The 17,414-nt window shown below is 34.6% G+C and overlaps 7 protein-coding genes and 1 long non-coding RNA gene across 11 annotated transcripts; 4 read left to right on the top strand and 4 right to left on the bottom strand.

The window, feature by feature from the left end:
- Window positions 1–40: 40 nt before the first annotated feature.
- On the top strand, window positions 41–17,270 carry LOC122398979. Its single transcript, XR_006259233.1, has 3 exons — window positions 41–53; window positions 12,658–12,661; window positions 17,137–17,270. It is a non-coding gene; the product is annotated as an uncharacterized LOC122398979 (long non-coding RNA).
- Window positions 665–4,346, top strand: LOC122398971 (ADP-ribosylation factor-binding protein GGA3). The gene is made up of 11 exons (XM_043399240.1): window positions 665–1,238; window positions 1,338–1,501; window positions 1,573–1,806; window positions 1,889–2,062; window positions 2,127–2,346; window positions 2,611–2,958; window positions 3,135–3,270; window positions 3,379–3,683; window positions 3,787–3,953; window positions 4,032–4,142; window positions 4,213–4,346. The coding sequence occupies exons 1-11, from the start codon at window positions 1,202–1,204 to the stop codon at window positions 4,303–4,305; spliced, it is 1,989 nt and encodes a 662-aa protein (XP_043255175.1). The 5' UTR covers window positions 665–1,201; the 3' UTR covers window positions 4,306–4,346.
- Window positions 4,755–6,690, bottom strand: LOC122398975 (target of rapamycin complex subunit lst8). Its single transcript, XM_043399248.1, has 7 exons — window positions 6,167–6,690; window positions 5,932–6,084; window positions 5,785–5,846; window positions 5,549–5,699; window positions 5,234–5,436; window positions 4,961–5,103; window positions 4,755–4,894 (listed from the first exon to the last, which is right to left on the bottom strand). The coding sequence occupies exons 1-7, from the start codon at window positions 6,290–6,292 to the stop codon at window positions 4,770–4,772; spliced, it is 963 nt and encodes a 320-aa protein (XP_043255183.1). The 5' UTR covers window positions 6,293–6,690; the 3' UTR covers window positions 4,755–4,769.
- LOC122398974 (SAP30-binding protein) lies at window positions 6,967–9,896 on the bottom strand. Of its 4 annotated transcripts, XM_043399247.1 has the most exons (3): window positions 9,478–9,896; window positions 7,963–9,092; window positions 6,967–7,380 (listed from the first exon to the last, which is right to left on the bottom strand). In XM_043399247.1, the coding sequence occupies exons 2-3, from the start codon at window positions 8,908–8,910 to the stop codon at window positions 7,354–7,356; spliced, it is 975 nt and encodes a 324-aa protein (XP_043255182.1). In that variant the 5' UTR covers window positions 8,911–9,092; window positions 9,478–9,896; the 3' UTR covers window positions 6,967–7,353. The 4 variants fall into 4 exon arrangements, with proteins under 4 accessions (XP_043255182.1, XP_043255179.1, XP_043255180.1 ...); XM_043399244.1 differs by having other exon boundaries at window positions 6,967–9,092; XM_043399245.1 differs by lacking the exon at window positions 9,478–9,896 and adding an exon at window positions 9,359–9,469 and having other exon boundaries at window positions 6,967–9,092.
- LOC122398972 (serine--tRNA ligase, cytoplasmic) lies at window positions 10,271–12,197 on the top strand. The gene is made up of 5 exons (XM_043399242.1): window positions 10,271–10,841; window positions 10,905–11,189; window positions 11,260–11,481; window positions 11,557–11,813; window positions 11,951–12,197. The coding sequence occupies exons 1-5, from the start codon at window positions 10,380–10,382 to the stop codon at window positions 12,195–12,197; spliced, it is 1,473 nt and encodes a 490-aa protein (XP_043255177.1). The 5' UTR covers window positions 10,271–10,379.
- LOC122398976 (dnaJ homolog subfamily C member 17) lies at window positions 12,533–14,196 on the bottom strand. Its single transcript, XM_043399249.1, has 7 exons — window positions 13,878–14,196; window positions 13,687–13,815; window positions 13,423–13,590; window positions 13,125–13,340; window positions 12,986–13,066; window positions 12,747–12,914; window positions 12,533–12,673 (listed from the first exon to the last, which is right to left on the bottom strand). Exons 1-7 carry the CDS (start codon window positions 13,944–13,946, stop codon window positions 12,554–12,556), a joined length of 951 nt encoding a protein of 316 aa, XP_043255184.1. The 5' UTR covers window positions 13,947–14,196; the 3' UTR covers window positions 12,533–12,553.
- LOC122398973 (2-oxoisovalerate dehydrogenase subunit alpha, mitochondrial) lies at window positions 14,269–16,392 on the top strand. The gene is made up of 8 exons (XM_043399243.1): window positions 14,269–14,461; window positions 14,538–14,726; window positions 14,825–15,020; window positions 15,095–15,256; window positions 15,353–15,497; window positions 15,565–15,768; window positions 15,878–16,141; window positions 16,236–16,392. The coding sequence occupies exons 1-8, from the start codon at window positions 14,399–14,401 to the stop codon at window positions 16,312–16,314; spliced, it is 1,302 nt and encodes a 433-aa protein (XP_043255178.1). The 5' UTR covers window positions 14,269–14,398; the 3' UTR covers window positions 16,315–16,392.
- Window positions 16,178–17,143, bottom strand: LOC122398978 (39S ribosomal protein L17, mitochondrial). Its single transcript, XM_043399252.1, has 4 exons — window positions 16,914–17,143; window positions 16,646–16,856; window positions 16,416–16,552; window positions 16,178–16,318 (listed from the first exon to the last, which is right to left on the bottom strand). The coding sequence occupies exons 1-3, from the start codon at window positions 17,109–17,111 to the stop codon at window positions 16,416–16,418; spliced, it is 546 nt and encodes a 181-aa protein (XP_043255187.1). The 5' UTR covers window positions 17,112–17,143; the 3' UTR covers window positions 16,178–16,318.
- Window positions 17,271–17,414: the final 144 nt, after the last annotated feature.

Below are 17,414 nucleotides of genomic sequence, written 5' to 3' on the forward strand. Positions count from 1 at the left end.
AGATATTTACCATCCCAATAAAAATAAATGTTTAATTTGTTAGTTTTATTTTTGTTTAAATAATTACGGTGAACAAAATTATGGAAAAATAACATTTTTTATATTATTTTTTGTCGTGCGCGGCATCTGTTTCAAATACTGGGTTTCGATTGTCGCTGTTCAAATATTATATATATCTCGTTTCCTCCCGTTATAATCATTCCCTTTCTTTGTCAAATATGTTCGAATTCACTTCTACAAAAAATATGTTTTAAAAAATGTTGCTATCGCGTCCTGAATTTGATCAAATTCATCATTCAAACGGGCGTTACTTCGACAGCCTTATAATTATATGTATACCGTTGAAATTGTCTGCATATTCGTCATTTTACGAAATAATATAGTATATCGTTTAAAAAAAAGAAAACAGATATGACCTTGAAATTTCTTAAAATCCTACAGTTACAAAAATTATTACCGACATGTTATGACTTATGGTTATTTCATACTTCGTCAAGAAGATCGCTCCACAACCCCGAACGTTGTTGCAGCGATATCATCCAGTGCATAGTGTTTCCAGTCATGCGACGGCTAGGTTCTAGCCGCTAGAAGTTTATTAAAGTAGAAAAAAAAATGTACGTTCGGTGTATCGTATTGTCCTGAAACAGATGAATTAATGCCTTTGATTGTATCTATACACAAACACGGCGTAAAGAATGAGTTTGATCGTAGATCTCACAGTACACGAAATTTATCCGTGAAAACGCACGGGTGTACGGAGAACCGTTTGTGTGGTGGAGCGGCATTTCTGTATCGGGCGTATACATATATTTAATCATGTTTCGCTCGTATCATTATAAAGATTGTCGGTAAAAAGCCTTCTTTTTAATCTACGTGCATATAGTACCTGTAACGACACACGTTTATCGAAGTGCCCATCAGTGTTCGAAGAAAAACGCAACAGCTGTTTGCGTCGAAAGATTTTAAAGACGATTGAGAAAATCCATTTTGTTTTTAACAATATCGAAATAGAATAACAAGTACAAATGGGTTACGAATCGTAAATGTTGGAATTACTTCGACACTCCTTACGTTTAATATCGAGAGAATCCCGAGGAAAACAATCAAAATGGTACCTTTCAGTGTTTTTCCCATGTAGCTGTCAAATAATTAGATATAATTCAAACATTCAAACTCGGAAATAACGGGTGAAACTATAAAAATGGATGTGTCAATGATAAGATTAGAATCTATAATACGTAAGTTAAAGTTCGATGCTAATGGTATAATCTTGAAACGTTTACGTTATTGCATTAAAGATCTATGAACATTTTGTACGTGATATTCTTTTTTCATAGAAAAGGTAACAAATCCGCAAAGTCAGAAACTCGATGTAGTAGAGGCAACCGAAGCATTCTGTGCAATACTTACTAAGGAACCAGATAGCATTCAAGTCGGGACTAAGTTATTAGCATTGTATATCCAATCGTCTGATGAATTTGAAGCGCTTCAAACCCTTGCTGTAAGTTTTGTTACTCTTGGTAAAATTATGTTATTGTCATAAATTTTTAAGTGATTTTAATAATTCCACAGCTATTGGATACATGCATGCGAAGATGTGGATCATCTTTTCACGCTGAAATTGGTAAATTTCGTTTTTTAAATGAAATGATCAGACTAGTTTCGCCAAAGTATTTAGGTGGCGATACGCCGATTATGGTACGTCAAAAAGTATTACAATTGCTGCAAACGTGGACAAAGGAATATCCACGGGAATTAAAAATTAAAGAAGCGTACGAAATGTTGAAAAAACAAGGTGTCGTTGAGGTCAGTTTTGTGTCCTGTTTACTTTGTTTATTGATATTTTTGTCAGGTAAAATTAACCAGTAAGCAATACCTAAACATTCAGGATGATTCAACATCCACGATTAACGTCCCGGAAGATGGATCAAAAGTATCAAAATCTAAACACACGATATTCGACGACGAGGAGAAATCCAAACTATTGCAGAAATTACTTCAAAGTAAAAATCCTGATGATTTGCAAGCTGCTAACAGACTGATTAAAACTATGGTGAGAGAGGTGAGCAAAAAATATCTAAAAGGCTATAGAGCCTCAACAAATATTATTAACCGTTGTCTTGCAGGATGAAAGACGTGTACAATTGAACTCGCGTAGAATAATGGAATTAGAATCTGTACATAACAATGCTAAGTTACTATCAGAGATGTTGGACTCTTATAATAGTAATGAGACTAGTAGGGAAGATCTCGAATTGATGAAGGAATTGCGTCAAGCCTGTGAACGATTAAAACCAATTGTACTGAGATTAGCAAATGAAACTCAAGATAATGAAGAAATGCTCGGTAAATATCTTAAAATAGTGAAATTTGTTCAAACAGCCTGAACAAATAAAATGATAATCTTATCTGATAGTCTTGTGCGAGAGATCGGGTTTGCTAAATATGAAAGTATCGTTCACAGAGTTTCTTATTGTTCATATTATTGTCAATAAGTTAATTAAAGAAATTCTAATTAACTCATGTAGTCGCAACTTAGAATTTCAAAACTGTGAAACTGAGAGGATCGCAGAAAGATCAATTGCATCATGTTCAAATAATCTGCGTTAGGTGACGTGCTTGCCGCAAGCGATGAATTGGGACAGGTGTTTGAAAAATACACTGCGATCATAGTACGTGGTGAATGCGTAAAGCCTAAAACGGATTCCAACACCGGCCCGTATTTGTTAGATTTATCTTCTCCAACAGAGAACATTACTGTTGAGAGTAGTGGTACAAATACGAGTTACGATGCCACAACAACAAACCATCAATCAGACATGGAAGTTTTAGGGGATATCTTCAGTTCAATAGGGAAATCTGAAAATCTAGAAATCTCGCCTGTTTCGAACGCAAACCTCTTAATACCTGATTCAATGATCATGCAACCAATCAGTGTTTTGCCTACAAATAAAAAAGGTCCGTGAATTTAATATGTTTAACACGTATCCTTATCAAACAAATAGCATTGAGATTTCGAACGGATCGAATATTTTTTAAAGCAGATTCGAGCAATCGCTAGTCATAATGAATTATTATTATTATATCAATAAATGAAACACAACAAACGGCCAATAATTTTGTTCAATTGCCAGGTGAATCGATTAACACACCTGAAAAGAAAATAGACAGTAAAACAAGAGCACTGGAGGAATTGAACGAATTAGGAGAGTCTTTGCTCAAACAAAGTTTATCAGGTACAATATCAAGTGCTCGCTCCAATTCAGCAAGGTCGGTGAAATAAAATATATAATAATATTAATAAACCTTTCTATTATATACGTTATCGTTTAAAGCGTTTTGATCTATTAACAATATGTTTTCCTTCTACGTTTATAGCAAGCAAACTGTAAGTCGTACGTTACACATAGAACCCTCGATAGAACGTCGCGATTCAACTATACTTCCTCATGGCGATTCTTCACATTTTTCTGGTTCGTTAGACGTTGCGAGCACAAAAATCAACAAATTGACCAATTTCAATTCTGATTCGCTCGACAGTCAAAGTCTTTTGCCCCCCTTGTCTCTCCCTATTTCTCACAACACAAACGAAAAGCCATCGACGACAGAGAATGCTACTTGTATAGAATCCGAGATCAAACCATTGACGGATATTAACGTTAGCCTTCAAGATATTACGCCAGGTACTCTCTACTCGCGCATTTATTTTATTATTAAGATCAGAAAGATAGTTTTATTGGAAACTTAACGTGACTTGATGTACCGTCGTTTGTATTCTTTTGATAGGTATTAATCCACCTATAACTGTAATGGAAGAAAAAAATGGTATAACCGTCGTGCTTCATTTTGCTCGAGACAATCCAAGAGAAGATGTGTATGTCGTGGTAATTACAACAATGAGCAAAAATGTGAAACCACTTAGTAATTATTTGTTTCAAGCAGTGGTGCCAAAAGTAAGTAAATTCTTTCGTTTTTAATAATTACCTGCGTAACGCTTGGACATGATGATTTCTTTGTATTAAAATTTACAGAAATGTAAATGTAGACTTCAGCCACCTTCTGGAATTGAATTACCAGGTCATAATCCATTTCTTCCCCCACCAGCAATCACCCAAATTATGTTGATTGCTAATCCTAATAAGGTAAATTTCAAACTCTTTTTTTTACACGGTTTCGGATTAATATTAATTTGACAACGAATTTCTTTTGCAGAAAACCGTATCCTTAAAATTCATGTTAAGTTATACAATGGACGACGAGACCTTCACAGAAATGGGAGAAGTAGAAGCGTTGCCTTTGCTCTGAAAGACATTTTAAACCTGTTACTTAAAAGTCATTATAATAAGTATGCTTAAGAAAGCGCGTACCAATAGTTTAAATAAAAGATGTATAATTTGTCAAGATTGGAACATTAAAATCGTTCCTAATGAACTTACACCGTTAGCAAATAGTTATTTTTGTTTTTGTTAATCGGATCTTGATTGCAAATCATTCTCCTGTTTATTAGCATTTTCGAAAACAAAAATAACGTTACATGGTTATTTATAAATCGTTTTGTGATCTATATACACGCTTAAAAATGTGCAAACCTATTTTAAGACTGGATCTTAACCTTGATAAAATGTGAAAGAATATGTTGCAAAATCGTATGCAATGGAATCGAAATAAAGAGCCCTGAGAAATAGAAAAATCCCATGGTATTCTTGATCGCGCATTGATGAAAGTGCGACACTTCCGCACGCAAACTCGGATAAGTGATTATGATTGATTTAGGAAACGGAGAGTACTTCGTCTCGAAACGCAAGAGCAGTAAGTGCTCTATAATGGCCTTGATATTCTCGTTCCACGGCTCCCGTTGATACGTTCCACAACCTTGCAACGCCATCGGAGGAAGCTAAATTAAACGTAATGTTAGAGTAAACATATGCTGACCACGTAATAATGAAATATTTATTGTTACCGGTAAATATGTATTGCGAGTCCGCGCTGAACGCTGCATCCCAAACCCATCGTTTCGCCTCGTGTTGAAGCACTTGTACTTCTGAAAAATCTGTCGTTTTCCAGACACGAGCAGTTTGATCGGCGGACGTGGTCACTAAAAGTCTACGTAAAATATATTATGAATCAAAGAACGGTATACGCTAGAGTTCCGATTATGCCGGATAATCGGAATGTCACTGTATTTGATTTTACGTTATGGTACACAAAAAAGCAGACACGATATGCTACTTACGTAGAATCAGGACTGAATTTGCATCGAAGAGCATAACGTTTATGCGCCGCAAGCTTTTGACGAGGATTGAGGCGTGTCGGTTCTTCGCCAACACCACCCGTAAGCGTCCAAATGTAACAATTACCTTTGTTATTCACAGCCGCCATATAAGTTCCATCTTGATCGATCGCGATATCTTGTACAGATGCTTCAGCCTCTGGTATCTTTGAACAAGACATACATATATCCATATACTTTTATTAAATAAAATATAATTGATTGCTGTTTAATAATTTGCTTCCTAGCCACATTTAAAGCAACTTTCTAGGTTTCTACCAGCTGTTCATTATGATCCGAACGTAGATCCCACAAATGTATGACACCGCTTTGGTCGCCGACAATAAGTTCTGCTTGATTAGGATGCAAGCATACGCAATTCACAGGTGCTGGACCTTGAAATACTCTTTGGCAATGCAAGCTGTTCGACCTAATTATTATTATTATTATTATTAGTGTTATTATAACATGTTATTAGAACCAAAATTACACGATGTTCGATGTCGAATATTTACCTGAGATCCCAGATACGAGCTGTACAGTCTTCGCCGCCGGTATACATCCAGTTACCATCTTCCTATACATATTAAAATGTATTAGTATAGAAATTTAATGTATTATCCGTGCTGTCTGGCAAAGATTAATCGTAATTGGTAAGAAACCTGGAACCCCAAGCCTGTAATGTTCTTCGATACTCCTTCGTAATTAATAACTGGATTTGGATTGTTAGAAGCTAGGTCGTACATTCTTATATGCTGATATCCAGCTGCAGCTATCGCATATTTTTCTGGAGTAATGTTCAAAGCGTTTACTTGCTGAAACCGAAACATCGAATACAAATTTTTAACAAAGATAGGTCAAGATTTAAGATAGAATATATTATTGTCGGATAAATACCGAATCCATGTGTTCTACAGTACGTTGACAAACTCCAGTGTGGGGCTGCCATATTTTGATAGCAAAATCGTAACCGCCTGTTACAAGAATAACTTGTTCGTTGCTGTAAGTACTATCAGCAGTCATTGATAAAAATATAATAGCAATCGAAATTTAACCACAGCTCCTTGTATTCCCTTTGTTATGCACTGTTTTTGTATGGTTCGTTTCGCCTGGCTTTTATCGATTTGGATACGATATGTTCATATTTGCGTACTTTTAAATATGCGCGGCGTAAATCGTGTAATTCCAGATTAGAGGTTATGTCACGAGTAGAAATTTTCTTTCGCTATTAATATTTAATTTCCATGGCAAAGAATTTCCTTGTAATTTGGAAGTTTTTAACCGTAAATTGTGCTGTGTAAAAAAAGCTGTTTCGCGCTATTGGTCCACTGTCGTCAACAGTGAACGATTACATATCAATTCCGTAAAAATGCACACTTGTATTCAAACAAGACCTATAACTGCCAGTGTTGACACTGCACTAGTCTCGTAAAAAAATCAAGTCTGTATTATATTTTTCAGATCATTAATTATGTATCTAAAACTACTAATATAATTGTAATTTCATTAAATCATCACCGTTAAAAATATTAATTCTTGTCATAATAGTAGATTCATCAAATTATCTGGTGCTTTATTTAAAACTAAAAATATTCTATTTCTTGTAAATATGAACAAAATCAAGTAAATAAGTACTCAATTTATTCGAAATTTATCAGTTTTGTTATAATACTATCATGAAACATTGTTCCGTGGGCTGTTATGTACACTTATAGGATATTAAACAAATATCTTAAGAAAATAAATTTGTTGTATAAAAGTATAACTAGGAATTGTTTATTTATACTTATAAGAAATTAAACAAACCCTAATTCGAGGTTAGTGATCATTAACATTATTCCTCGGAAATTATGATTACAAATCGTGTTTTATTTTCTTCGCGTTAGTCCAAGTAGAGAAAATTTGATTGATCTTTCAAGTTTTGTTGCAATGGCAGCACATGTTACAATAAGTGTATTTTACAATATTTCAACGTTTCATCGAGGTATAGAAAAGTATTTTCAAGGATCTTCTTTGGTGAGCATGTAACGTATGTACCTTCAACATTTAATCGCTTGTCATCTTTTTAGTTTTTACTAGTTTCTTCAAATTATTAACAAAAAATGGAAGTACTATAAAAAAGAACATTGGTTTGAGACGTACATTTTAAATGTGAAATGTTGCCTAGAGAAAGAGAATATAAAATAAAGGTAAAAGTTAGCGTCGCGTTACAATTTAATCGCAATCTTGCTTTTCCATTTCATGGACTGCATTATTTTTTTTTTTTAATTTCTATCAGTTTCTTATTTTTTTAAAACATTTTATATACTTAATCATCGATTAACGCTCTAGTGTGTTATCGTAGGTACATTGCTCCGACAATGATTACGCTACTGATTAATGCAATCTTATATCAAGAACGTACCGCGCACGTATGAAATTGAGTGTCGAATAAACAATCGGTAAAATCAACAATCAAATCTGACAAAACAGACTTACAGGTCATATATATATATATATATATACATATATATGTGATCGCATATTGCGCGTACGCGTGCATTTATGCAAAACTAAGAGCTATTATTTCCGTGTTTATGATAAATCTTTAAATGAAGGATGAAATGTTTTTTTTAAAAGAAGTGATATTTACAAATGATTTACAAAATATGTTACAGTCTTTTCTTTGGTAAAGATCCGAAAGCCGATATTACCGTCGCTTTGGTGCCAGTCGCAGATGACGTTAACGTGGTAAGAGTCGGTTGTGACAACAAAACGGTAGGCTTTACGGAGGCGGTGGCTCCCGTTGCCACTTGATCCCATTTACTTTTTCTTTTCTTGGCATCGTCTTCGGTCACACTAGAACTATTGGGTCGCTTGGCTGTACCGGAAACAATCTCAATTTTTGTTTTCTCTTTTCTAGCTTTCTCAAGTTTATCCATTTCAGCCTTTTGAACCTTGGCGAGTTCCTCGTAATAAGAATCTTTACCCCACTTGAACGGATCAAATCTATCCACGGGATAATTGGTGCCCAATTCGTTGATGCTACAAAACTGAATAAGTTTCTCATAAATAGACGGATTTCTGAAATCCTTTCTTTGTTGTATAACTTTATTCATGTCCAAACCGCCACTCTCCATTTTCCTAAAAAGTTTCATTATCTTCTCCTGTAACTCCACAGGACACTGGCCTAGTGGTTCCGGTGGAATAGTCACGCCATACGGATCCACCTCGCTATCTGAAACTAATTCTCCTTGACAAGAGGGAGAGCGTTCCGTAATCGAGGACAACCTTCCATTCTCAGAAGGCTGTCCGTCGACCAGTGTCTGCAACACTCCCTCGTCGTCGGAGACTATTGTGTCATCAAAGTACGAAACCAATCTCTGCACCTTAGACGTCACGTCTGTCACTAAGGTGGGCGCATTTGACAAATCGTTACTAGACTTGCCACCGACGCTGGGAGCAACGACGGGACTATTTGAGGCTGATCTGCCAGATTTGGGACTGGTGAAAGCCTGGGGCTGACCGACTTGGGCATTATGCGGGGCGGTCCCCTGGGGAGTGTTCGAATTCTCCTGAAGGTCGTCTTCCACCCCGTCTTCGCCCTCCGAGTCGGTATAGGTGGCCGTGAGAGATGCCAGAGCAACACTTTGTACAGACATGGTTAGTTGGCTTTGAGTGTCCGCCGTACTACCAAGCAATATTTTGTGTTGGAACTCACCGGTCTAGCGTCGAGTTGTATGCCTTTTAGTTGTAGGGCTATTATGTACGCAATATATGCCTTTGTATATCAACTTTAACTATGCCCCAATATTTGTTTGGAATGTTTATTACTATACCGTATCTGAAACAAAACGAATTACAAATATACGATTTCTCATTTAATTTTAATCTAATTCTCGATTCGAATGCGGGCAAAAAATTCGAAAATTAGACGTTTAAATGACAAACCAATTTACGGGCCTGTCGTGTTCAGCGTACCTTTCATACGTAAGTATCAAAACAGACACAAGAAATAAAAAGCAAAGTAACGAGTAGTTTGTGACACGGGCATGTGCTAAAAAGATGCCAACCTTCGATAAATTTAATCGATGCTGGAATAACACTCACATAAATCACTCGGTTATTTTTCATGAAAGGTATTCTACACGATTTCCAGCGTAATCAATTGACAAGCATACTAGGTTATGTCGATAGTTACCAAACCCTACGTCACAGACGTAACTAACCTGACTGTTCGAATCCACGATCTTCCTGTCTACACTATACCTGATTTTCCGTTCATTATGATAAACTTGCGACACATTACTCTCCGATTAAGTTTGCTTTCTTTAATCGAAGACGTTCAACATTATCAGCGCATACTGTAGCCTGTTCTGACTTACTCGATTTTTTTCTTTAAGAGTTTCTGGAATGCGCATGCGTACATTCCAAAGCAATGCACACAGTGATTGGAAAGAAGCGGAATGAAGCTACCAAACTTTAAAACTTCGTCGCAGATGAACTATAAAATAGATACCGCATCTTACGAAAGTTTGTGATTGTTACGCAAAAAGCTGAAGGTATCAATCTCGTAACCGACTGAACGTATTACCACAAACATGGTATAAAATAGATTCAGGATCCGACGAAAGTAATCGTCGTACGAGTATTAGACTCGGACACAGACTTTGAACGTTAGGAGTTAGGAGGGTTCTAAAACTGTAGAGTAGGGATAGCCAATGACTATTTTGTAAGCATGGTTGTACGCCGACCACTGATCTCTATTTATTGGCCGTGGCATTTGCTCCGATATTATCCCTACACGGATACACTGGATTTTTCACAGAAATAATTTACCTAACAAATATTTAAAAAAATTCATTGAAAACCTTTTAATTTTAAAGAAATTTAAAATATATCGATATTTTTTCATTTTTTCCCATGTGCCTGACTTTTTCCGACCTAGATATACGAGTCCTCTGTTGTTGCGCGCGCTTACTAAAATTCTATTGACTTCAGGTCCTCTAATGAGAACTATGAGAAGTAGTGAGTTGGAAGGCTTTTTACTTTAAACATAAAAGGTGGCAAGAACAACGTGTCATTCGGTAGAAGTCAGAGAAACGATCTGTGACAGTGTATATTGTTAATCATGGTACTCGATTTAGATCGTTTTCGAGAAAGTAAAGGTTTCGACCCGAATAGAATACGGGAAAATCAAAAAAACCGTTTCAAAGATTTATCTTTAGTGGACACTGTAATTGAAAAGGATACGGTATGGCGTCAGCTGCGACATACGGCTGACACTTTGAATAAATTAAAAAATGTATGCAGCAAAGAAATTGGAGAGAGAATGAAAAGAAAGGAAGCTGTACGCGATGATGACAAAGTCCCGCAGGATATTTTGCAAAATTTATTAAGTTTAACACCTGACAACTTAAAATCATTTACAGTATCTCAGATTAAAGTTATTTCTAGTAATATTGATCATGATATATCGGCAAACGAGATGCACATGTCTTCGGCTGAATCTGCAAGAAATAGTGCTCTGAAGGAAATAGGAAATTTTTTACACGAGTCTGTACCGATTAGCAATGACGAAGAAGAAAATAAGGTATACGATCGACTTCGAGGTTCTCTATCCACGAACTATACAAGATGGTATTTTTTATTTTAGGTTGAGAGAACTTATGGAGATTGTACGGAAAAGAAGAGATACTCGCACGTCGACTTAATACATATGATTGATGGAATAGATAGGGAACGAGGTATTAATGTTTCTGGCGGACGTGGTTATTTTTTAGTAGGGCCAGGAGTGTTTTTACAACATGCACTGATACAATTTGCTCTTAGACAGCTGTTTGCAAAAGGTTACAAACCACTCTATGTACCATTCTTCATGCACAAAGATGTTATGCAGGAAGTTGCTCAATTATCTCAATTTGACGAAGAACTGTATAAGGTATAAAATTGATAAATAATATGAACAAGCGTTTCAATAAATTATTCCATTTAGAAATTTGTCTGATTAGGTGGTCGGTAGGGCTAACGAACATACCTGGGGTAGCGCAATTGAAGAAAAATATTTGATCGCTACATCCGAACAACCGATAGCTGCATTTCATCGAAACGAATGGATTCCTGAAAATGCATTACCGATTAGATATGCCGGGTTGTCTACGTGTTTCAGACAAGAAGTTGGATCTCATGGGCGCGATACAGGAGGCATTTTTAGAGTTCATCAATTTGAGAAAGTAACTGTCACTGCGTTTGTAATAGATTTAAGAGATGCACATACACATTTACATATAAACGCGCATGGGTAATAGGTGGAACAATTCTGTTTGACATCTCCGCACGATAATAAGTCTTGGCAAATGATGGAAGAAATGATTTCTAATGCGGAGGAATTTTATAAAGCTTTGGAGATTCCCTACCGTATAGTAAATATAGTATCTGGCGCACTAAATAATGCTGCTTCAAAAAAACTAGATTTGGAAGCATGGTTTCCAGGATCGGGTGCCTTCCGTGAACTAGTATCCTGTAGCAATTGTCTAGATTATCAAGCAAGGAGTTTATTAATCAGGTAATAAGTCGCGTAAAGCCGCATATTCACTTGTCATGTAATCGCGAATCTAATAAGCGTTAATTCTCTCTTCGAATTTATTTTATTATTATCATTATAAATATTACGTTAACGAAGTTACTATTTCGATGTTATAGGTATGGTCAAACTAAAAAAATGAATGCTAATACAGACTACGTCCATATGTTAAACGCAACAATGTGCGCGGTCACTCGCGTCATATGCGCGATCCTGGAAGTGCATCAAACCGATACTGGCATTAAATTACCGAAAGTTCTAGCACAATACATGCCAACAGAATATGAACACGAAATTCCATTCGTTAAGCCAGCTCCAATTAAAGAAGTGGAAATGAAGAAAACAAAAAAATCGAAGGAATGTTAAAATACTTCTAACGTGTGCTAATCGCTTTAAAATAGTGTAACATAAATATAACGAATTCGATTGATCGATAAATTGCGAAGGTCGAATTTAATTTAATCACAAAATCGAGTGATTAGTTTTTATATTTGATTTTTTTGTAAACAATGCAAATGTTAAATATCTTTGCCAGAATGTTTGTTCGAAGCATGTTAATGCACAAACTAACAAGTCTTAATTATCCTAACGGTACAGACATAGACAATATACTCCAATTACTTTTCTCTTCGTATTTGTATGATCACGTAATTAAGGTATTCAGGTACGTCCTCATAAATATGTAATAAATAAAGCCATAGAAGCATTGTAATTATCGTCAATCAAGTGCAGTCTCCGAAATGTGACATGTCCACAGACCTTTTCTTTTCCTCGGCCCTTCTTAGATTATTCAATACAGAACGCTCGAAATCTGCATCCGACATAGTATTGTTTTCATTTGCCTGAAATATGACGTTAATATTCAATATTAAATAGTAAATTAATCCGTGGAAAAGGATACTGTTCTAAACTAACTTTGTTCTTTTCCGAATTATTATCACTTGAATATGATGTTCGTCCATTAAAACTCATGTCGCAAGCTGTTTTTTCCTTGGAAAAACTCGATTGTTTCGAAATATCCCATAGTTTTTGAAGTTTTAATGGATTTTGGGCAAAACCGACTTCTGTATTTAGAGCCAGTTCCTGACAAAGAAAATAATTTAATCATTTTTTCTTTTTAGAAAAAAGATACTTAATATTGTCACTCAACATACAGCATCACTTTTGTTTTGATATTCTATTAACGCACTGCCGTTTTTTGTGGATGATACAAGAAGGGCTGCTATATCCCCATACTGAAAACAAATTAATCTTTAAACATATATAATTTACGAAAATATTATGATTTTATACCTTTGAAAAAATTTGATACAATGTATTGTAATTATATCCATCGTTATAAAAATTATCTTTATTAGGTTTCCATTTTATTTTTATTTTATAAGAATCGCTATCGTTTTCATATTCTTTGTAAAATCCTCTTGATTGTTCCGCAATCTTATTTTTCATAAATGCTATTTCTTCCTCCACTTGTTTTGATCCTGTTTTTCGTAGACGTTCTATTTCCACCTAAAATATATATAGAGCTATTAAAATTATAATACCATAAAGGATAAATGATCGTAATCGAACTGTAAAACACAAAATATACCTGTAATTTATCTTCATCCCTTTTGGTGGAAGATTCTGAATTTAAAGACCTTTTGTAGGCGTCTTCCCTTGCTTCTAAATCCTCTTTTAATTTTTTACGTTTTGCGTCAAATTCTTTAGTTCGTTGTACGGCTTGATGTTTGGCATTAATTACTTTATCATAGGCTGCCTTTATTGTTAGAACGAAACATCATTAACGATAAGAAAATTTTGTGTAAAGGGTAAGTAGTAATTAGAAATAACAATAATCTTTGTACGCGCTTACCCGAGCAGACGCATCCGTAAGAATTTCTAATGCTCGTGATAATTCATGAAATAACTCCGCTGCTTTTGGATTATTTGGATTTTTGTCTGGATGGCAAGATAAAGCTTTTTTTCGATATGCTTTTTTGATCTAGAGTAATAATAAAAATTGAAAAGATAGTATACATGTTACATATTATAAGAATTTCATACCTCTTGGATCGAAGCTGTAGTTACTGCGCCGATTAATTCGTATAGATCTTTATCCACCAAAGAATCCATTTTTCTTTGCTTAGGTTATAGAATTCTATCTAAAATTACCAGCGACTGCAAATTTTTAGAGGTTATATTTTTGTGTACACTTTGTTTTGTTCGATCGCATTCCAGTTTCGTTTTATTTTAATTTGCATTCAAAAGAAACTTTATGTAAAAAGCTTAAACTTCACGATTAATAAAACTTATAAATAAAAAAGTATATATACGCGTTACAAATCGTTGTGCATACAATTTTTATGCCCTCTTCTCGACGTTATCATACAATTACAAAGTGATACTGCGTCACAGCTGATGTATGCAAAATATATGAAATTAAACATAATTCATGAACAGATTTTATGCACGCATATTGGACACAAGTGTTACATAAAGTTTTAAAGTGAAAATAGAAAGTAAGAGTCATTAATTATCGCGGTATAGGAATTAAAATATTTACAATCAAAGCTTTTTATATAAGAATGATTAATCGTGCTCGTTTAGGACTTGGAAAACAAATATGTTTTCGAAATGTATTGCAACAGGTAAATACGCGGAATAGAGAATGGTAAGAAGCGCAAATAGAAAAAGAAGTTTAATGCTTGTTTACTATGAATTTAGACAAAACGACGTTGTAGTAGTGTAAACACTAGCACTGAAGTAAATACTATGATCGATACAAAGGAACCTAGTTATATAGGGATACAAACTAATTTTACAGATGAACTAAAATTTATCAATAATGAAAACTATGATCCTCTGCCAATATTTAGGATTTTAAACTCATCTAAATCTGTACAGTTACCTAAGGTATACAAGGTTGAACTAATTAATGTGTATAGTATATACACGACTAGTTTTTATAATTTTATTTAATATATCAATAATAAATTCACATTTAACTCAAGTTAGATGAACAAATTTTGATCAGAATGTACCATAAAATGCTTACTTTGAACATAATGGATAAAATCCTCTACGAATCTCAAAGGCAAGGGCGTATATCATTTTATATGACTAATACCGGCGAAGAAGCAATACAAATTGGTTCTGCGGCTGCTATTACATTGGAAGATATTATATATGCACAGTATCGTGAAGCTGGTATATATTCTTCAATTAATAACAATAAGTTTGTTCCATAGAAAAATTCAGTTTAATTTAAAACAATTGTATAGGTGTCTTATTATGGCGTGGTTATTCTATAGTAGAATTTATGAACCAGTGTTACGGTAATTACAAAGATAATGCAAAAGGAAGACAAATGCCTGTTCATTATGGTTCAAAAAAATTAAACTTTGTCACTATTTCTTCTCCTTTAACGACACAATTACCTCAAGGTAGATAGATCAACAAGTACCGTGCAATAATTTTATTAGGAGACAAAATTTGTAATTCATTAATACGGCAATCTTTACTTTAAATGTTATTTTTAGCTGTAGGTACGGCATACGCACTCAAACGATCAAAAAAAAAAGCATGCGTTGCGTGTTATTTTGGCGAAGGGGCAGCCAGCGAAGGAGATGCTCATGCAGCTTTTAATTTTGCTGCAACTTTGGAATGTCCAGTTATTTTTATATGGTATGCATAAAAAAACAATATCAAATGCCAGTAAAATATTCATATAATTTTTTCTTAATATTTCAAGTCGGAATAATGGTTATGCCATCTCGACCCCTTCTCTGGAACAATTTAAAGGAGATGGTATTGCTGTAAGAGGACCAGCTTATGGCATAAGTACAATTCGCGTAGATGGTAATGATATTCTTGCTATGTATTATGCAACAAAAGCTGCGCATGAATTTTGTATCAAAGAAGGAAAACCTGTTTTGATCGAAGCTATGAGTTACCGGTAACAAAATATTCTTCTTATATGAATTGATTAAAATTTTTAATTATAAATATTTAATCCGTTTGGTTGGCTAAACGTTCGATTACATACCCGTTCGTATATACTTTAGAATTGGACACCACAGTACTTCTGACGATAGCACAGCGTATCGGTCGGTCAACGAAATTGGTCGTTGGAATCGGTACACACCAATAATACGGTTTCGTGAATATTTGGAATCAGTCGGTCTTTGGTGCAACCGGCAAGAACAAGAGTCAAAAGAATCCATAAAACGATCCATATTACTTGCATTTGCAGATGCAGAAAAACGACTTAAACCATGTTGGAAAGAATTATTCACGGATGTATATTGTAAAATGCCAAAGCATATACGGTATGTTCATTAATTACATTTTAAAATAATATATTATAATATACATTCGCGATTGATTTTCCTGTTATTAATGTATTTTTTTTTTTTATTTTAGAAAGCAATCGTGTTCTATGGAAAAACATGTTACAGAGTTTCGAGAACATTATCCATTACATCTTTTCAAATCAACTTAACGATCTGCAATAGCAATAATAATCACATCAATTAATTTTACCGGTCTATGTTAATGTTATGCATATTTTTTATCATTTGTTAATAATATTTTGACACATACCTATGATGAATCTATGTTTGCAGCAATTTCTTTGTATTTTTCCATTCGATATTCTTTTCTAGCTGCTTCGAGTAATACATTATGAAGTAAATTATGCTGATACGGATCATGTTGTTCTATACTAGGATACACATTCCCTAAAATTAAAAGTTTAAATTATAAATATTTACGCTATTGACAATTAATTATGTTTGAAACACCCTGTATACAAAATTCTGATAAAAATTTACCTTTTAATTCCAACACGGATCTTTTATACCCAAATCCGGGATATATAACTGCTGCTCTGTGGAGCTTCGTAAAGGAAGTCGGGCAATCTTGAAATCTTGGTACAAGAACCTTGAAAAGTTTATGGACGAGCTGTTTTTCCAATATCCAAAAATTTGCAAGTTCCATCGTTTCTTTGTGTTCAGGCCCATGGCGTAGTGCTTCCGATATCAACTGCAAAAACAAAGTATCATAAAACTGTAAAGTAAAAGTAATTTACACGATACATACTAGCTCGACGTAGCCTCTCGTTTCGTCCGCCCTGGGATAATTCAATTCGATTCTTTCATATTTAACCAAAGCGGTCAACGTTTTTTTAATTTTGTTTAGTCTTCCTTCTGGGCCTTGTACGTTCTTTAATTTGCGCGGCGTTGGTCTCACTTTGTATCTTAACCTAGAAACTAACTTCTCAACATTTGCTTGATTCATTTTGTCGATCTGTCTGTACACGTAGCTCTATTATAAATTGTGTTTTGTTATTGTATTCTTCGTTGCTTGAACAATTACGAAGAATTTTCGTTTCTCACTGACGTAGAAGTTTTATTGGTTGTTTTATTGTTTGCATAACTAATAAACGTACGCTTCTTATTTAACATCCAAACGGTAAACTGAAAGGATAAATTGATATGATAAAATACTATTTACAGCAAATGGCATAATATATGTAAAAAATTAGGCAAACGAGGACAGACTTCAGCCGTTCACGTTCTTTATCGAATTCCCGAAGTTGCA

The sequence above is a fragment of the Colletes gigas genome, unplaced genomic scaffold, assembly GCF_013123115.1.
Source record: "Colletes gigas isolate AHSC1104 unplaced genomic scaffold, ASM1312311v1 Colletes_gigas_Sc00012, whole genome shotgun sequence".
NCBI lineage: Eukaryota > Metazoa > Arthropoda > Insecta > Hymenoptera > Colletidae > Colletes > Colletes gigas.